This window comes from Platichthys flesus, chromosome 4 (genome assembly GCF_949316205.1).
Source record: "Platichthys flesus chromosome 4, fPlaFle2.1, whole genome shotgun sequence".
Classification (NCBI taxonomy): Eukaryota; Metazoa; Chordata; class Actinopteri; order Pleuronectiformes; family Pleuronectidae; genus Platichthys; species Platichthys flesus.
In genome coordinates, this window is record NC_084948.1 from 23,875,107 (window position 1) to 23,892,966 (window position 17,860).

General features: G+C 43.9%; 1 protein-coding gene across 3 annotated transcripts in view; it reads right to left on the reverse strand.

Moving 5' to 3' along the window:
• Window positions 1–17,352, reverse strand: part of LOC133952412 (cell adhesion molecule 2-like) — a 137,731-nt gene extending 120,379 nt beyond the window's left edge. For all 3 annotated transcript variants that reach the window (XM_062386840.1, XM_062386839.1, XM_062386838.1), the window contains exon 1: window positions 17,012–17,352. In XM_062386840.1, the coding sequence (XP_062242824.1) occupies window positions 17,012–17,072 (61 nt within the window). In that variant the 5' untranslated portion in view covers window positions 17,073–17,352. The remainder of the gene's footprint in view (window positions 1–17,011) is intronic.
• Between the last annotated feature and the right edge of the window lie 508 nt (window positions 17,353–17,860).

Below are 17,860 nucleotides of genomic sequence, written 5' to 3' on the forward strand. Positions count from 1 at the left end.
TGATATTATAGTAAAAGTATCATTTAGGATTCTTTCCCAATTTTATCGCAGTACAAAGTATTTTTGTGGATGAAAACCATGTAATAAAATGTGGTGATTAATTACCAAATGCAAGTTTAAGATCTAAACAAAATGCCGTTAAACTGACTTCTTTTCATATGACTCGTACTAAAACAGAGACTGGTTTGTATCAGACAAGCTGCTACACACAGAGACTGAAATGATAAAAACAGGAAATCGTCCTACGCTTTAAAGAAAGAAGAGGACCTAAATATTTAATCGTCTTTAAGCTTTGAAAATCCTTAATGGTTTTACATTGATCAATTTGTGATTTCAAAGAAACCACATGATTTTCTTCAATAACCCTCCCCAGCACCCGTCCCTCTTCTCACGGACCATGTGGTGCTCTGTTGTGAGCAAGCATCAATACGCTGAGTGTGACTCCAGTGTGACTCCAGTGTGACTCCATTGTGACTCCAGTGTGACTCCAGTGTGACTCCAGTGCTCCCAGCAGTGCTGTCGCATTTCGAGCGGGAGGCAAATATTCCCCCCTCGTTAACTGATTTCTTTTAACAGTTGCAGGGACGTCTGACGGCCCCTCCATCGTTCCGACAGAGCAGAAGACCGAGGGCGACGTGAAGGGATTCACACTGAACACCGTCGATAACCACACGTACACCGAGCACCAAGCCGCTGCCCCCGTCCCCCAGCTGGTAAATCCACTCTCCAGCCTTCGGGACAAAAATTAAAAAGGCCACACGAGAAGTCAGACTGTCCGAAGGCAAAAGGAGCAAAAAACACCTAATGGAAATCACCTGAGCAGAAACCTCCCTCTGATGTGTTTGATTGGCCTCGAGCCAGCGCACAGTGCAAGTCCGTGCAGACCAGGAGGAAGGTTCGAGTCCCGGGTCACGTTACCGCTAAATCCAATTCATAGCATTCATGATTGATGATTTCAACTATTGCTTAGATTTTACCATATGCCCGCTCAAACACACATAAACACACACAAACACACACACACACACACACACACCCACTACCATTATTGGTTACATATTTTCACGTCATTTTTCTTTTGTGTTAATACTCTAAACAATGACAGTTCCTCACTGTTGTCGAGGGGACCTGGAAGAAGATGCTGTACCTTGTAAAGTTCTATGAGGCAAAATGTGACTGTACAAATACAATATATTTGATTTGTGATCAAGAACATTTAAACAGTTTGATGATGAATCCCACCTTCATCATTAAAATACTGAAGTCAAAATAACACAAACAGACAGTAAAAGCAGATAATGACTGAATTTGTGCAGCCCCGACTCTCAAACTGAGAGAAAGTGCAACACAACATCTGCTTCGCTACACAATGTGTTAAAACTGCAATTGGCTCCGACTTTTGAAACTTTCAGTAGAAATTCAACAGTATCTGTTGCAAACTGACCCTGAATCTGCTCCCGAAAGCTGCACTTCATCACGGACCGGCAATTTTTGACACAGCCGTGAATTCAGTTTGTATACAGTATCTGACCGGATCACTTTCATCCAGTGGAGACCTGCAGCCGGGAAAAAACACAACATTATACTTTTACAGACATCTGCCCTTTGGCCAGTGTAAGTGAACTCAAGCTTCTACAAAACACAGTCCTTGTGAACCTGTGGAAATAACATCCAAGGCTATTTCCCCCCCCCCGCTGCACAATAGCCTCCTACAAGTATGCGTCCATTTGAAAAGTGACTGCCGGCAGCTTTTCACCGAGAGTCCATACGGTCCCTGTATTTATGGGGTGATGAGGCCTGCTCCTGGGGTTCAGAGTGGCCATTATCTGGGGGATGCTGCAGCTCCAGCAGTTAAGGTCGCCTGGTGCACCGGATGTCCTCGCACTCTTCCAGTACTGGAGTATACTAAATGTGTAATCATCTCAGAGCCCACAAAAGGCCGGGTCTATCCAGACCGGCCATTACAGGAGCTTATTGCAGGGTCCGGCCTGGCTTTATATCCTGCTATTTTAGCAGCACAATCCAAAACAGTGCATCCTTCCTGTGGCTGTTTTCTCACAGATAAAGATACCGGCGACTCCGGTGAAGGTGGGAGTCTTACTGGGCTCAGGATTGATACTGGGAGCAAAACTATTGTGTCTGCTCCTCTTACTGGTTGCACTGTTTCTACAGTTACCCATTCCTGGTCCTGATTACTTTTATTTCACAGATTTGACAAGTAACTGCATCTGTTTGTCTGTTTATTACAAGGATTACACTTTACACTTTAGAGAACCTTATGCTGCTGTACTAAAAAATCTGCATGTTTACTTAGGCAACAAACTGTCTTGTGTACTGTTTGCACTTGTATCACTTTAATCACTACGTTTATACTTTAGAGAACCTTATGCTGCTGTACTAATAATCTGTATGTTTACGTAGTATTAGGAAATGTCTTGTGTTATCTGTTGTGCCTGTGCACTTTATATGTTTCACTGTGGGAGAGTGGGAATCGTCGTATCGATTCCTTGTATGTTTTGAACATGTTAAGAAATTGACAATAAAGCTACTTTATCTTTATTACTCAATAGAATACCAAATATCATTATTTGGCATTTTAACCATGTCACATAAACAGTCCTCATAAACTCTGTGTGCCTGACATTTTCAATGAGTCATTATCTCTGTATATTCCAAGAAAAGGCAAATCAGTTTGCACAGGAGCTTAAACGATTAGTCTATAAATCAATCAGTCGACTAATAGATGTTCAGGAACTCTGCAAACAAAACCTCAACTGAGTTTCTGGGGAGTTTTGTCCTCGTTTCTTCGTCACCTCTTAAACTTAAATATTAATTAACTAATTAGAAAAATGCAGATCAAACAATCTCTGTTATGTCGTCTCAAAAAGCTCAGAAGAAAAACCACTGACATGTCTGTGGTGTCTCCCTCACTGCTGCCTACACCTCTGTCAGCTGCTCAGATCGAGAGTCACACGTTGAACGAGTGGATCGACTGAAAGGTGAAATCATTTTCTTTAAATGACAGATAAACTAATTGACTGCATTGCAGAGACATGGAGACGTGTACAGTGAGATTCTTATCATCCAACAGCGCGTGGGTTAACATGTCCGACCCGTGTGTTTCCTTTAATCCACGTATCGAACCCACTTCACTTTGATTGTATAACTGCACGAGAAAGAAACAGCGAAACATCTGCGGTGCTTTGATTTAGATGCTCCGACAACAAGGTCAGTGAATTAAAGGGATTAGCCGCGTCTTGATTCAGAGGCTGCATCCTTCGGAGGCTGCCTCCAAACGCAGCCGCCAAGCGCGTCCTTCCATCCCTCAGAAACAAAAGGGCGAATCCTTCCCAGCTCAACATGTCCCAGGATTCATTGCGCTTCATTGACAGAAACATTTTTTCAGAGAGGTAAAGGCTCCGACGAGCGACAGAGACGTCCAATGCTCGAGTGCCACGCTTCATCTCCACCGAACAGCTGACGGCTCACATGTAAATAAATAAATAAATAAAACTAAAAACAAAAGGCATTAAAAACTTTCTCGTCAGGTTCAACTTCAGCTCTGTTGCTAGGAAACAGCAATAAGGGCAGGACGAGCTGGTGACAGAGAAAACATCCGTAGACCAGAGCGTCTGATCTGGGATCAGCCTTCACGGTGGACGAGGTGGTCACTTTGGGCCGGCTGGGACGCGTCCTTCCAAGGATGCAGCCGCTGAATCGAGACATTACTCCACATCAATATTTTCCAGCCATTTGATTAAAGTATTTATAGAAACCAGAATCACATGTTTAAGCATGCGGCCCTCATGATATGTATTTCTCGATTATTTCTCTCCCCTAGGGAATGATCACTGATAATTATAATTGAATTCATTCTTTCTCTATTATTGACAAAGTACAGAGTGATGGAGGAATATAGTGATAAATGTCATCAAAAGTACTTCAATTAAGTTGAATTTAAGTTATTGCAATATTTTTTTTTAAAGTCACAAAAAGCATTTTTTATTTGCACTTCAGAAATGTCTGAAAGTGATGTGGATTTAATGTTCATGTGTATGTTATGTTAATACACACGTTAAACTTGGCCCATTTGGTTGGTGCGGGGGAGCAGGTGGGGCATGAAAAATATTCTACACCCAAAGTGGGGCATGACAGAAAAAGTTTGAGAACCACTGTGTTAATGGATGAGTATAGAACATGGGTTTTCATCTGTAAGCACGAGGCATGTCTTTATGAATACACCATTACATTTACATTGTTAGACACATGCAGTCACGTCCTGCTAATCCACGGGATTTGGGAAGTTGTTTTTTGCCTTGGGTCGCGACCCCTCTATATGATGTGGGCTGGACTCCTGCAAATTCAGGCTTCCATCACTGGCGTGTGGATGTCTCCGGATTTCTAGAGTCCGTCCTGACCTTTAAGACTTTTGTGTACAATAACTTTAAACTATACAAGCAAGTTTGGGTCCGCGGAGATTTCTTTCTTCAGCATCAACTTCACCATCATCGACATCTCGGCTTCTTAGAATAAACGATAAAACATATCTTAACTTTAGCAGGTATTTACTTAACATACGCCAACCCTCACAGAGAGAGAGTTCAATTAACTGACCACAGGGGAAACTCGCATACACCCTCGATTCTTTATTTTAGTACACATGGTGAAAATCAATGCCGCTGCACAGGCGAGTAAAACTCTAGCGTTCCATCAGTTCAGCTGAAATCATAAATACAATTCTAAAAATAATGCAGAAATCCTCCCCTCTCCTCCTGCTTCCCCATTCTACCTGCAGGTCATTTTTTCACTGTGCACATATGTCCGTTGTCTAAATGGCTCCCGAAGTTGACATTTGTTTTTTCCCCCAATTGTCTTTCCTGTATGTTTAAATCCCTCGTTTGCACAATGTTTGATGTTCGGGCCGAGTTTTCCCTAAAGACGAGGAACGTTTCAATTCTCTCTGCCTGTGTGGCCACAATTATAGACAAGCAAATTCACAGTTCTGCTGCAGTGAGCTTTTAGGGAATTGGGACATTCACCATCCTCCTATAGATTTTGACATTATAAACAGATTCTGATTGATTTGTACTTTCAGCTCTTTGGAGCCTTTTAGACTCAATGAGCAGATCTCTAGTTGTCTGTAGGCTGTGAAATTACTTTTCTTACCTCTGAACATCTATTTCATCTCACTAAGTTTTCCATATTTTCCATTCTTATATTATTAACTGTTGGTGCTGTCATCACATCCTGGGCCGCACTGTATACATGGCGTAATATGATTTATTATTTTGTCTTCCCGTAGCCTGTACATACAGATAGACATGACGGCTCCTGAAAGTGAAGCCAAATATCTTGGTTGCCCCCTGGTGGCTGGCTGCAGTATAGGTTATAAACCCTGGCTCTTCCATGCAAGCACACGGGCAGGGACAAAAATAAAAAATGCATATTTAAATTAGTTATTTGACGCCATACAAACGGGCTGGAGCAGCATGACTGAGACTGATTGGTCGAGCCTGTGTATCGTTCCCCCCCGATTGCTTCTTCGCAGACTCTGGCGCCAAATGATGTCATTGCCACAAGATGGCAGTATTCATATATCCAGAATATTTTCGTCTTGATTTCAGGAGAGTGGGTGGAAGCGGAGACATGTTGTCGATCGACGCGTCTCGATCGACAACATGTTAAGTTAGTTCTAGCACATACTGCTAAGCTAAAGCCAAATTGAAGAATACAAACTGTGAGATCTGTATGATGAGTATTTTCCTTCTCAGGGTGGTGACTGTACTTGCACACCTGAAGCTTCACGCCTGCCAAAGTCAACCTGACTGAAATAATAACAACGCTCGAGGGTTTGAATAAACTTTTCCCGAACATGACCTGAGCGAACACGCCCTCAGAAAGTCAGATCGCTGCAGCAGGCGGTGGAAACATTCCCCATAAAGAGTCTTTAAAGAGGAGCTAATTGTAATGCTCCATCGAACACAGGCAACTCATGGAGACTCGGATTTATGTTTCATTTCCTTCACAAATCCTGAGCCGTCTTTTCTCACATAAATCTGTGAAGAGAAATAGATTTTTCCTCTTCAACCCTGAAGTCACAGCGAGCCGAGTGAATCAGGGAGAAATCTGTGAAATGCTTTTCGCCGTCCCACATGTAATGGTTTAACCTTTATTTTAAAACTGCATTAACCTCTTTTACGATCCTCGCTTGTAGCAGGTGAAGGAAATGGCAGATGTATCTTGCATTACACTACGGCAAATCTCTCCTGCTTCTTTTTTGGGGGGGTTTGTGTGGCTTCCTGCTTCACACCTTCTCTTGCTCTCCTCTGTCTTGCTCTCAGCTTAGCGGCTTTAAGGCTTCTTTTTTTTTTTCCTTTTCAGCAAAGCATGCTCTCTGGCTCCGAGCTCTGGCATCTCTTGCATCGGTATGCAGCTCCCGTGCAGACTGCTGATCCCTCTTTATGAGGACATGAGTTTCAATGCTTTTATCCCCCACCTTCACTGGCAAATATGCCTGCGTTCAGTATCTACACTTCAGCTTTATAGACCCGTGGGAAGCTTTTAAAGAGGAAGTCAATAAAAACGGTATAAACATGCATGAGCTTAAGTTTTGTGCTTTTTGTGTCTTTATTCCAAAGTTCGATTTTCGGGACGGCATCCCCGCTCAAGCAGGGCTGGAGAACAAAAAAATGATTTCTCGGGTGTTATGTTGAAGCAGAGGCTGAATTTAAAATATGTTCTGCTCCTGGTTTGCAGCAATGAAACTGAATTAATTTACTATCACGAAGAAGAAAAAACATTTTCCAATAAATTGTTGAATATATATTTTTCCGAACACATAACTCTTGTTACTAGCAGATCTGATTAGAATATAAATACCATCAGTGAATGAATGTAATCCATTACAAACACAGAACTGCTAAGTGTGTGTAAAGTACATACTTTACTTATAGTGGACATTATTCATTGGGCAGACTCATCCAAAACTCTGCCACAGAACTTATTGATTTTCTATATTATTATCGTACATTGGCTACATGGTGTGATATGAATGTGTGTATAAAATATAGGCTTTAACATACACTATTATATATGTGGCTTCCAATGATAATAATATGCAAAACATTGCATATTGATGCAGCAGTGAACTTTTCTTAAAAACTGTCGAGAGCTGTTTTCTAACACAGACATGAAGATGCAGAAGTTGCCTTCAGACCGTCTATGCATTGGGAATTAGCCGACTGATAACTACGAGTAAGTTTGCTCAGCAAAATTGTCAAATTTAATTGCTGTAGGAAAATGAACAGGTTAGTAATTTTCTTTTTTTTGCTCTAAGGCGCATAAACAGTCGCTTTGCTAATATTGCAGCGAAAACAACACTGGGGGAGTGGAGCAAAAAACCAAAGGCACATGGGAAGATGTCCTGAAATACTATGAAATACTGCAAGACATGGAGACATTTTTAATTAGCCTCGTCTTTGTTACGTTTTACAGAGTGTTCCCCTTTAAGTTGGCATATTTTCCCCCCACGAGCTCCCGTGGGTTTTCCTCAAAAATGTAGAGAAATACTGTAAAGGACCAGAGTGGAGACATTAAACCGCCTTAGGACACGATGTCTGTACACGATGGCCTCTGTGATGGACAGGTTCTGCAAAATGTATGCTTGGGATCCACAGCTCCTCAAGACCCGGAGAGGGGGGGTCAGCGAGCGGAGAATACAAATGGTTTTAATTTGAGCCCTGACAAATAGTTATTGGTCTTAGCAGGTTTGTCTATTCATTTTCTTTTCAGGGTCTTTAATTGTCTATTGTGCACAAGCAATATTAAAACACAAGGCCATTAAAACACAAAAACATTAGCCTGGAATGAAAAACTGCACCGGCCATGATTTCCTGCTTACAAGTCAATGAAATGCATGACTTATTCCAGCAAGCTATCAAATTTCCAAAGATAGCCACAGAGTGTCCTTTATCTGGCGCTCAGATGTCCCGCCCGACCGCCTCGACTTTACGAGCACAGACGCACACTGATGCAGAATCCAGTTCCCCGTGTGAGACTGATGGAATTTCTGTGTTGACGCATAAAAAGAGGGAACGTTTAAATCCTCAAAGGCCAGGACACAGTCGTTCCCAATGCAATTACAGCTGCTGTTTTGTTGCCATTTGGAATACAGATGCTCTTTGCACCCTTTATGACAGATTCTAATTCTAAATGGGTCATATTTCCACTGTTATCCATCAATCTACTCTCAATAACCCCAAAAGAACAAGGTGTTCACATGTGCTATTTCAACTGGATGTAGTATTCAGACCTTTAATTCAGTTCCTCCTTCACGGGCAAGTCTCTGAAAGCTCTGCACAGCTGGATTGAACCTTCCTCCTTCATCCGATTTGGAGGGGAAGCAGCAGTGAACATCATCTTCAGGTGTCTTCTCGGATGTTCGCAGAATAAATTCAAAATTAAAATTTCATAAATTTGCAAAGATCTGGCTTTGTGGTCAAGTGATGGGCAAAATACTACTTTCAGTCACTTACGATGTACGTGTGGGGTCTACAATCCCACACAGTGCCAGTAGATGATGGAAAGCAAAGCTATAGAGAGAGGGTCATCCAGCTGTTCTAACGTGCCGACAGTGCAAAGCACATTTTATGAATACAGTTCATTAACAATAACACATATCGGTTCATAAGATAAGCTGACAACTAACCAATATCACCACAACAATCACTTCACCTCTCAAACAGAATCATTTAGCTCTCCGATATGCAGGGACCTCTGAAGACTGTTAAGAAACGTCTTATTTGAAAGGATAATGGACTATTGTGAGAGCAGCCCAGCAGCAAAGAAAGGAGTCAAACAAACAACAAGCTCATCTGGAACCTCTGCTCCCCTGAATATCGAGGCTTTGTGCAGATGAAAGAGGAGGAAGACGAGGAAGGTTGTGAGAACTTTACACGCCTGCCAATCGCCACATCTGAAAAAGAAAAACACACACAGCCCCCCCGAACAAAGGCTCCACAGTTTGTTGTCAATATTGCAGCTTTTTTTTGTGCCTTGGCAGAAGATCCTGACATAACTCAAAACAAGCGCGGCCGCTCCAGGTCGGGCTGCCAGGTGTTTGGTTGCAGTGCGATACCCTCAGAGAGTCAATCACTCTTTCTGGAAGCCTCCCAAACATGCACAGCAGACACAGAAAAGAGCATCTATTATGGCAACCGCACAAAGACACTCCCGGTATGACACAGTTAATACGGTGCACTCAGCATCTCTCTCTCTCTCTCTCTCTCTCTTGGTTGCATTAACACACCGAGGTATTTTCTCAGCAGAACGAGAAACTACCTTTGTGATGACGTCTTCCTCTCGTGTGGTATTAATCGGAGAAGCTTTTAAACAGACAACAACAAAACAGAGGGGACTTCTGGATGATACGACATCTTCCTGCGCAAAAATAAACATCACCCGCCAGGTCGTGCTCCGGTGTATCGTGTCATATCTGAACAGAAAAAATATTAACTTTGTTCCTGTAGACTCCAGCGAGAGGAGAAGCAGGAGATCATCACACGGGCTAAATGAGATTCAGAGGCTCATCCAGCGGCGGGCACAAAGCCCACTTCAGCAGAGATGAGGGCCAAGAGAGATTGGTAAAGGTCAACACTGCAAACGGGCATAAAATGAAGTATAGGCTTCATTTCGGGCGCAATACTGAAATGTAGGGAATGCATAAAACTCACAGAGCAGACAGTTTCACACACACACACACACACACACACACACACACACACAAAACGCAGCTGAATCTCATTCATCTGAACCTCAATGAGAAATGCACTTTATTCCCTCCTCTGTAGATTCCACTAAAAAGGTTTCAGTCCATTTTTTTTCCTTATGTGTGTACATCTACATATGTTGAGGACCTTTATCTCTTCAGTGGGGATTTACATATCACATTTGTATCATAAAAATCTGTGAAAATACTGCAGTATTTAGACAGTAACACTTCAGAGGAAGCTCTTGAATCCACTGAATATTGTACAAAAAGACTGTAGTGTTCAAAAGCATAATTCTCAAGCTTTGGAAAACTCTTCTTTTCATTTGTGTTATTATATTGCAGAATGCAGTGTGTTGCATTGTGAGCACGATGATGAATGACTGCAATAATTCACTGTTATGTTTGCAAGGTTTGCAACATACAGTTAATCTTTGTCATTTATAAACCTGAATGACAAGAGGTTTGAGGATCAGTTTGATATGGCAAACAAATTAAACGTTAAGGAGCTGCTTCTAATTTGACCCAGGCAGGTAAAGATTAATACACAATGTTCAGCAGAGACTAATATATCATCTTTGTCATTGTTAAATCATGTTTATCTATCATTATAAGTATAAGTAATGATTATTATTTGAGAAAACAAACCTGATTGATTCTACTCCATTAGGTTTATTTTCCCATTTTCACCCCACTGTTTAGTAAAGGAAGCAACAGGGAAGTGAGACTGCAGTGCTCTGAGATATATGTTCCCCGCATTACAAATCTCCAGTTATTATTTTACTCCGACAATCAGCCTCTGTTCCCCGAGGGTTTGGATCAATATGGTTGCAAACGATAATATAAAAATCCTGCCCCGACAATGAAGTCAGTCTCCTGCAGGTGTGCGCCTCCACACGTGCAGCAGTTCTCCTCTGGGTTGTAAATGGAGGCTCCGCTGCTGCTTGATGACATGACAAATGAAATACTTACGGCTCTCCGGGTGTCGGCGTCGCTGGCGAGTCACTAATGTTTGGAAAATATTGAATCGAGCGTGTGGGATCATGTAAATTCTGCCTCGTGAGTTCCACTTTAAACGTGTGAACAGCAGGTGGCTCTTCAGGAGGCCGGGGATCGGGGGTGAGCGCCGCTTTAACCACTCTCCAGCGTGACCAATTGTGGCATTAAGACTTATCAGGAGTATCTGGAGCCGGCGCTTCCTGGCAAGTCGAAAAAATCTCTCCCCAGCCCGAAAATAGGGTCAAAATAATCTTTAATGGTGTAATTGGCCTTACAGTCTATCAGCTTCATTGCTAATGCCCACTCCGAGAGGGCATAGTGTGTAGAAGTGCTCTGACAAAGAGCGTCGCAAAGGGAGACTGACAGCACGTGGCGCAGCCGGGGCAGCGAGCAGCTAATCTTTAAGCCCATTCCCCACTTGTCTGAGCACATTTGCCTCTGGCTTGAGGCTTATCCCTACAGATGTATATCTGTCAACAAAAACGCAAGCAGGGCAGCAGAGGCTCTTTTGGAAAGCGTTTGTCCCCTTTACTGGATTATTCATTTGCGATAGTACACAGCAGCACGACTCCCGAGCCAGCACTTGGCAGCTGGGAGACGTTCTGCAGGGATAAGCTCACCCTCAGCAGAGGGGAATGGGTATCCTTGAGTGTAAACCACCTTCCTGCCATACCTTGCCTTCGGCTCAGCCAGCTTATTCCTCATGCCAGATTATTCCAACCCACAGGAGATGCGCCCATGCATACGTCTCCCAGGCTCCCTGTGTCTCACACTATGTGACAGTTTGGGGGTTCACTTTCACCCGAGCCCAGTCTCTACTATTCATTCTCAGACATTTTCAAAACAACCAGATTCGAGGTGAAACAGAACTCCATTTTTTATATATGGAAAATGCAAAGCGGGGAACCTCCTACCATCCTATACTAAACTCAAAATGATATATCCCCTCCCAAGGTTGGATAGTTACTCACATCGATCTCCACTCACTGGGTTTTGTGAAGGCTGCAGCAGGAATCAGGGGTTTTAATGGTAGAAACTGTGGCTCCACAGTGAATCCTATACTGGGCCACATGAGTTCTTTCCCAGACGACTGTCGGCTGCACATTAAAGCTCAAAGGACTCACGCAGATCCTCGATTTTAATCCTGATCCTCCAAACTTTTGCTGTGTTTCCTTTTATCTTTATATATATATATATAATGAATCTTTCTGTTGTCTGCTGATTGAATATTGGTCTTTATGCATCTGGTACCGACTATGTGCACACAGAACGAGATTCAAATTCAAATACATTCAGTTCATCCTGCTTATTTGACATAATTTAAAGCACTTTATATTATGTGATGCATGTGTTAATATGCATGCGTACATTGTGCATAACATTACTTTTGGATGTGATTACAGTTCATATGCAAAAAGATGAAAATAGAGGAATTGGAATATTGTAGAAATGTCACAATGAGAAAGTAAACAATTTCTATTCACCTAAAAGTTGCTGCAGACAGATCAATATTGTTATGTTTGTATGTTTGTGATCAACTTTTCAATTCGGTTTGGTTGAATCCTGTAATACAGTCAACGACTTGTCCACGATATCAGATCAACGATCACAGCACGAGTCCAGTCTTAGGCTAATACTTCAATGAAATATCAAACGTTATAATTTTGCATTATTAATGACAAACCTCAATTCCCTCCCTTATCAAGAAAGACATTTTTCATTTACATTATGAGGGAATTATTCATCCTCAACCTCCCGTGTCTGTAGTTTTGACGTGTGCTGTAAAAAAGAAAGTAGAAGAAGCCACTTTCATTTATTCTCTGCTCTGTCCTCATTACTGCATTACTTGACCTCACATGTTTTGGTCAAACACACACCGCTGCTTATGTCACCTGCAGGTTGTTCTGGCCAAGATGTCTGACAAGATCAGAAATGATGAAAGGCTCCTTGGTCAAACAAAAGAAAAGTTCCCCTGGTGGTACGTGGGCTGTTTGGGGGTTTCTACGAGGAGGAAGGTGATGAAACACTTGAGTGGACGGAATGTGACGCCGACAAAGAAAAACGTGCAGATCATAAAACGTACGTTTCTCACACAACCCAGAGGTCTGCAGAGCGGTGGAGCAGAGCCGCACCACGTGGCTAATTAGCATCACTAGCCTGCCTGCCGCCTTAGCCGCTAACTGGCTCTGACAAGCGAGTCAGGTGTCTGCGTTTAGTGGAATATGTTGTGTTGACTCAGGTCTGGTGATGCAACAACACTTCAAAGTGTGACACAAGTTCCCACTGGTGCACATGAGGGAAAACGGGGACCTCACATTCAGAGCAGGAGCACACAGACACACACACAAACACACACACACACACACGACCATAGATGTACAGCAAACTACACATTAGAATTAATCCACTGGGTCACTACAGCACATTAAACATTTAAGCAGTGTACCGCTCCATGGACTGCGCCTGCAGATAAGAGTGCAACAATGCATTAAAGCAAAATACTATAATGTAGTTGTTCTAAGAAGGATGAGCCGGCGTGAAATGACTCTCAGCATTAAGGAGCACGAGGAAAGCTGCTCCGGCTGAAGTCCCGTCGGCAACTTTAACTGCAGAGTGTGATGTGGCGCTCGGCGATTTAACTGTCGATTAGGCCGCGATCACACAGAAGATGCATTTACCTTATTTTCCTGCAGAGGAGGTTGTGTTGTCGGTCTTCTTTGTGTGTTTGTTTGTCTCTCAGCTAGCGACGCGAAAACTGATGAATGTTTAAGCAACGGATTAATCTGCATTTTATAAAGAGGACCTGTTAACATTGCAAGGTCGAAAACTGAATGTTTTTCAAAAATTACTGCTCTTACTTGAATTTTGCATCTGATAATTGCCAGCCTTTGTGTATGAAGCAGTAGACCTTGATCTCAGTGCACATTGGAAAAATAAACGTACATTGTAAAAACGAATTGGGAGGCTGGTGCAGACCTTCTGGAGAGGCGTGCACTCTGGATGATTCCTAGTTTTTATTTGTTTCATTCATTGTTCACCTGCTCACCTCCTCTACAGAGGAGGTGCTCTGTAGTTTCTTAGATGCAGACGTTTGGGCCACTGTCCTGGGAACGGCTAGATTGTGTTTTTGAAGTTAAGCCACACGGCATAAATATTTAAAGTTGCCCTTGAAGTGGCCACTATCTTAGCAGAGCTCTTGGACGGGATGATACAACTCTCTGCGGCCTGTTCGCTCTGGCACGATGTCATGGACCAGAAATCTGTTCCAAAAATAGGCGAGCTCGCTGCTGTCCACTTTTATGGTCACCACCATTATGTCAGCTGATGATGCTGGGAATAAAATCCTACGCTTCACCTTGGCAGGTGTGATCTGTTCAAACCACAAGTGTTGTATCCATAAGAAAAGAGGAGTTACATTAACGGTCCTGTAGAATAAATCCATTATTTTGAACGTGTGTTTTATGTAAATTGTACCAATTGTTGTTTTCTTTACAATAGAATAGACCTTTTGTATTTAAATACTTTATTTTTTTTACTTTCGAATATTTACATCAGGAGCGTGTCCTCTCTACGGAGGCGGCAATGTTTTTTTTACAGTAGCCCAGACTGGGAGGGTGAGGTGAGGGGTATTCAGCTGCAACATGCAACTTCACCACTAGATGTCACTAAATTCTACACACTGAACTTTTCACGGAGACTTTCCACATCTAACCTAATCGAAGTTTACTGAGAGTTTCTAATTGACACCACGTCAGTGAAGGCGTCTGCGTTGCTGCAGTTTGCGTATCACAGCTGTTCAATCAGTAAGACACATCATCGATAAACCCTGAGCTAACCCGTCTGTGTCACTGCGCTCAGTTAATATTGTATTTAACGCTTGAGGCTTTGAGTAAGAACATACCAGGATGTGCACATTTCAGGTTAAATACTAGCTTTCCTTGTTTATTTATAGTTCATTCAGGGCTAATAACGCTATAACAGGAAGAGTGCTCTCAATGCAATTGGGCCAATTTAGTTTGTATAAGCTATTCAATATTCTGAATATTTTAACTTCACCTACATGTGTAGTGATGAAAACAATCGGTCTGTTGCCAACCAACAAACCTTCAGAGCTGGACTGCAGGACTGTTCCATAAATATGAATGTCTGTTGTATTTAAGCTGTTGCCAAACATGTTCACAAAGAGCTGATTAATCCGGTCAGTAGCAGGTAAATATCTCTGTGTCTCGCACTGTAACAGTCTTTTAAATCTGTTGTGTGTGGCGACATTAACGCACTGCACAGCGGTAGCGATTTTTTTTTTTTACGTCAACCAGCAACGATTTGTTTGCCGGAGGCGAAGAGGGAGGGAGAGTCCGACAAGAGCCTGCGGAAGCGTCCAAGAAAAGTTTTCTGATGCCGAAGTTAAAAAAGAAACTGTTCAGAGGAAGGATTAGAGACTAAAAAAGGAAAGATCGATGGGGATGAGGGCCATGACGTGAGGAGGATGTGGCTGGACGTGTCATCAGGTCACAGCTGGATGTGCACCACTTGATGGCATCTCAGGATGGGCAGATCAGTGAGATGTGGCTGGGGGGGGGGGGGGGGGGGGACCGCCTAAGTGAGAGACGGATGAAAACAACACACATCAAGGCGAAAAGATGAGAACATTTTCACTTTGAGACCTTTAAAAAAGGTATAAGGTTTGAAAGTTGTTTGATACACCTTCTCACTTTTTGAGATCTTCCCGATAGTCATCAATAGCTAATGTCGTCTGGAGGTAAGGTCCTCGTCTGTGACTGAGCGACCTGCCTGTTCCCCCAGCTGAGGCAGAGACGATAGACAGCAGATAGCAAGCAGGTCATGGAGAAGCCGGCTTGTAGCAGTCTGTGCTCCTTCATGTGTTATGCAGGGGTGTGGCTTCACAAGAGGGGGTGGGATCAAGGTGTAGCCTGCTCCTGCTAGCTTTTCAAAGATTACCAACCCGAGCTTTAAAAGAGACACGTCCAGGTCAGTGATATTTGAAACCAATACGTTCAACACTGTGCGAGTTGTCTTGTGTGAAAATAATTGATGAATTATGAGTTTGGGATTGTAATGAAAATCACAGGTGCAGCCTTACAGAGACCCTGACTTCAGTTTTCCTACTGGTTCAATCTGTGAGACCTAAAGCACAAATACCTTTACTAGAATAACACTGATGAGGTCAACGCTCACTTCCACTGAGTCCAAACACCTTCCTGCTCATGTGTTGTGAGACAAGATCTTATTGAGTTGGGCTGAGTGAGGATTATTTATTTATTTATCTATTCATTTTACAACTCCCACATCCTCACCCCCTCCTCCTCCCCCGTTGAAAGCGTTATGTATCTCCGCACTGGTCGCCTACAGGGGCGGTGGCTGCGTAAGTATGTCCGGGAGCGGGACGGTCTGTGGGGAGTCAAGGGGGGGGGGGGCAGTGTCATGAGGAGACACCGAGGATGATGCTCCATGGCTGCAGGGAGGCATCACTCACAGCACCGTGTCCCGGCAGCACAACTTTCAATGCGCCGACCTGATGGCACGCAGGGGTCAGTGAAAGCGACCCTGTTTGGAGAGCTCGTCCCCGTGCGCCACGGACAGAAGCGCGAGCGGAACGCAGCCACCGACGCCTCCTCCGCCACTTTGTCATCTCCGCAGAACCACTGGTTTTTGATAAAGTCGTGCGTGAGACCGGGGGCTGCACACGGACGCGGCCGTGCGAGTTACAGAAACGATCCATTCAATGACACAGCTCTCCGGCAACATGACAATACGCACGGCCGCTGGAAACCCTCCCGTGGACCCCCCCTCACCACCACTGCAAATACACACGACTCATCCGCAGCCTCACGCCTCATCTGTCACTTCGAACAAAAGGAAGGGGGGGCACCGTGCAAGTTGTTCTCCGACACGCACGCAAAAACTTGTGTGCAGCCGCATTCTGGTCCACGCACAATTTCAACTTCCCAGGCATTCCGGCACAGCGCACGCATGAGCTCCGGCTGCAGACAGCTGACCACAGCCGCTGCGCAAACACGCATCACACGCAACACACACACACAAACACACACCATCAACTCTTATCTGCGTTGCGCACTTAAACTCACAACATCGCCACATTCTTATCTTTTCTTCTTTTTTTTCCACTTTAACGCAGCCACCACCTTCGCTCTCTCTCTCCCCCCCCACCCCCCCAACCCGCACACCACGCCCGTCTCCGGGCCAGCACCATCCAGCAGCCCTCACCTTTAAAGACGCTTGCGCAGAGGCTGTAAAGGATGAAGACCAAGTGCTGCTTGACAATCATATTCTTCTCTGTTCTTCCTTCCCAGTCGCGTGCGTGCGTCGACACTCCACTCGGGTAGCCGCTGTCTTCCTCTCGTCGGGACGGACTTATCCAGGTTAAACGGCGCAGTGTTGTGGACAGACCGGAGTTACATTCATGAACTCTGCCTGTTTCCCTCCTCAGAGTCCCTGTGTGTGTGCGTGTGTTTGTGTGTGTGTGTGTGTTACGGTCGCAGATCCGGGCTGGTGAGGGGAGCAGGGAGGACTGTGGGGCGCTGAAGACAGGACGGCAGAGATGCTCGTCGGCAAAGTGCAGCTCCTGCCTCCCTTTATTGCCTTTCTCTTTGACTCGCTGCAGAGAGCAAGAGTCCCGCCCACGCTTCTTGACTAATGAAGACGCTTCGCCAATGGAGAACCCCTAGAAAGAGTTGTGATCTCTGCTAAACTGTCCACAACATCACACCCTGGGACGTCAGGGGGATCACATGCTGCAGGGACATAGTGACAGTCAATGCACATGCTTAATAAACATGGAAACGCTTCGCTGATGAAGAGAGAGTTGAGATCTCTGCTAAACAGTCCAAACAATCAAAGCCTGAGCAATAAAGGTGACCACCTTCTGCAGGAATATCACAGTCCATGCACATGTTTACAAAAATATGTGAATATGGAGACATTTCCCCGATGAAGGACACTTAGAAATATGACCTCATGCTAAACTGACCTCATGCTAAACTGTCCAGACAATCACACCCTGAGACACGATCACATTCTGCACAGATATGAATACAGTTCATGCATCTTTATAAA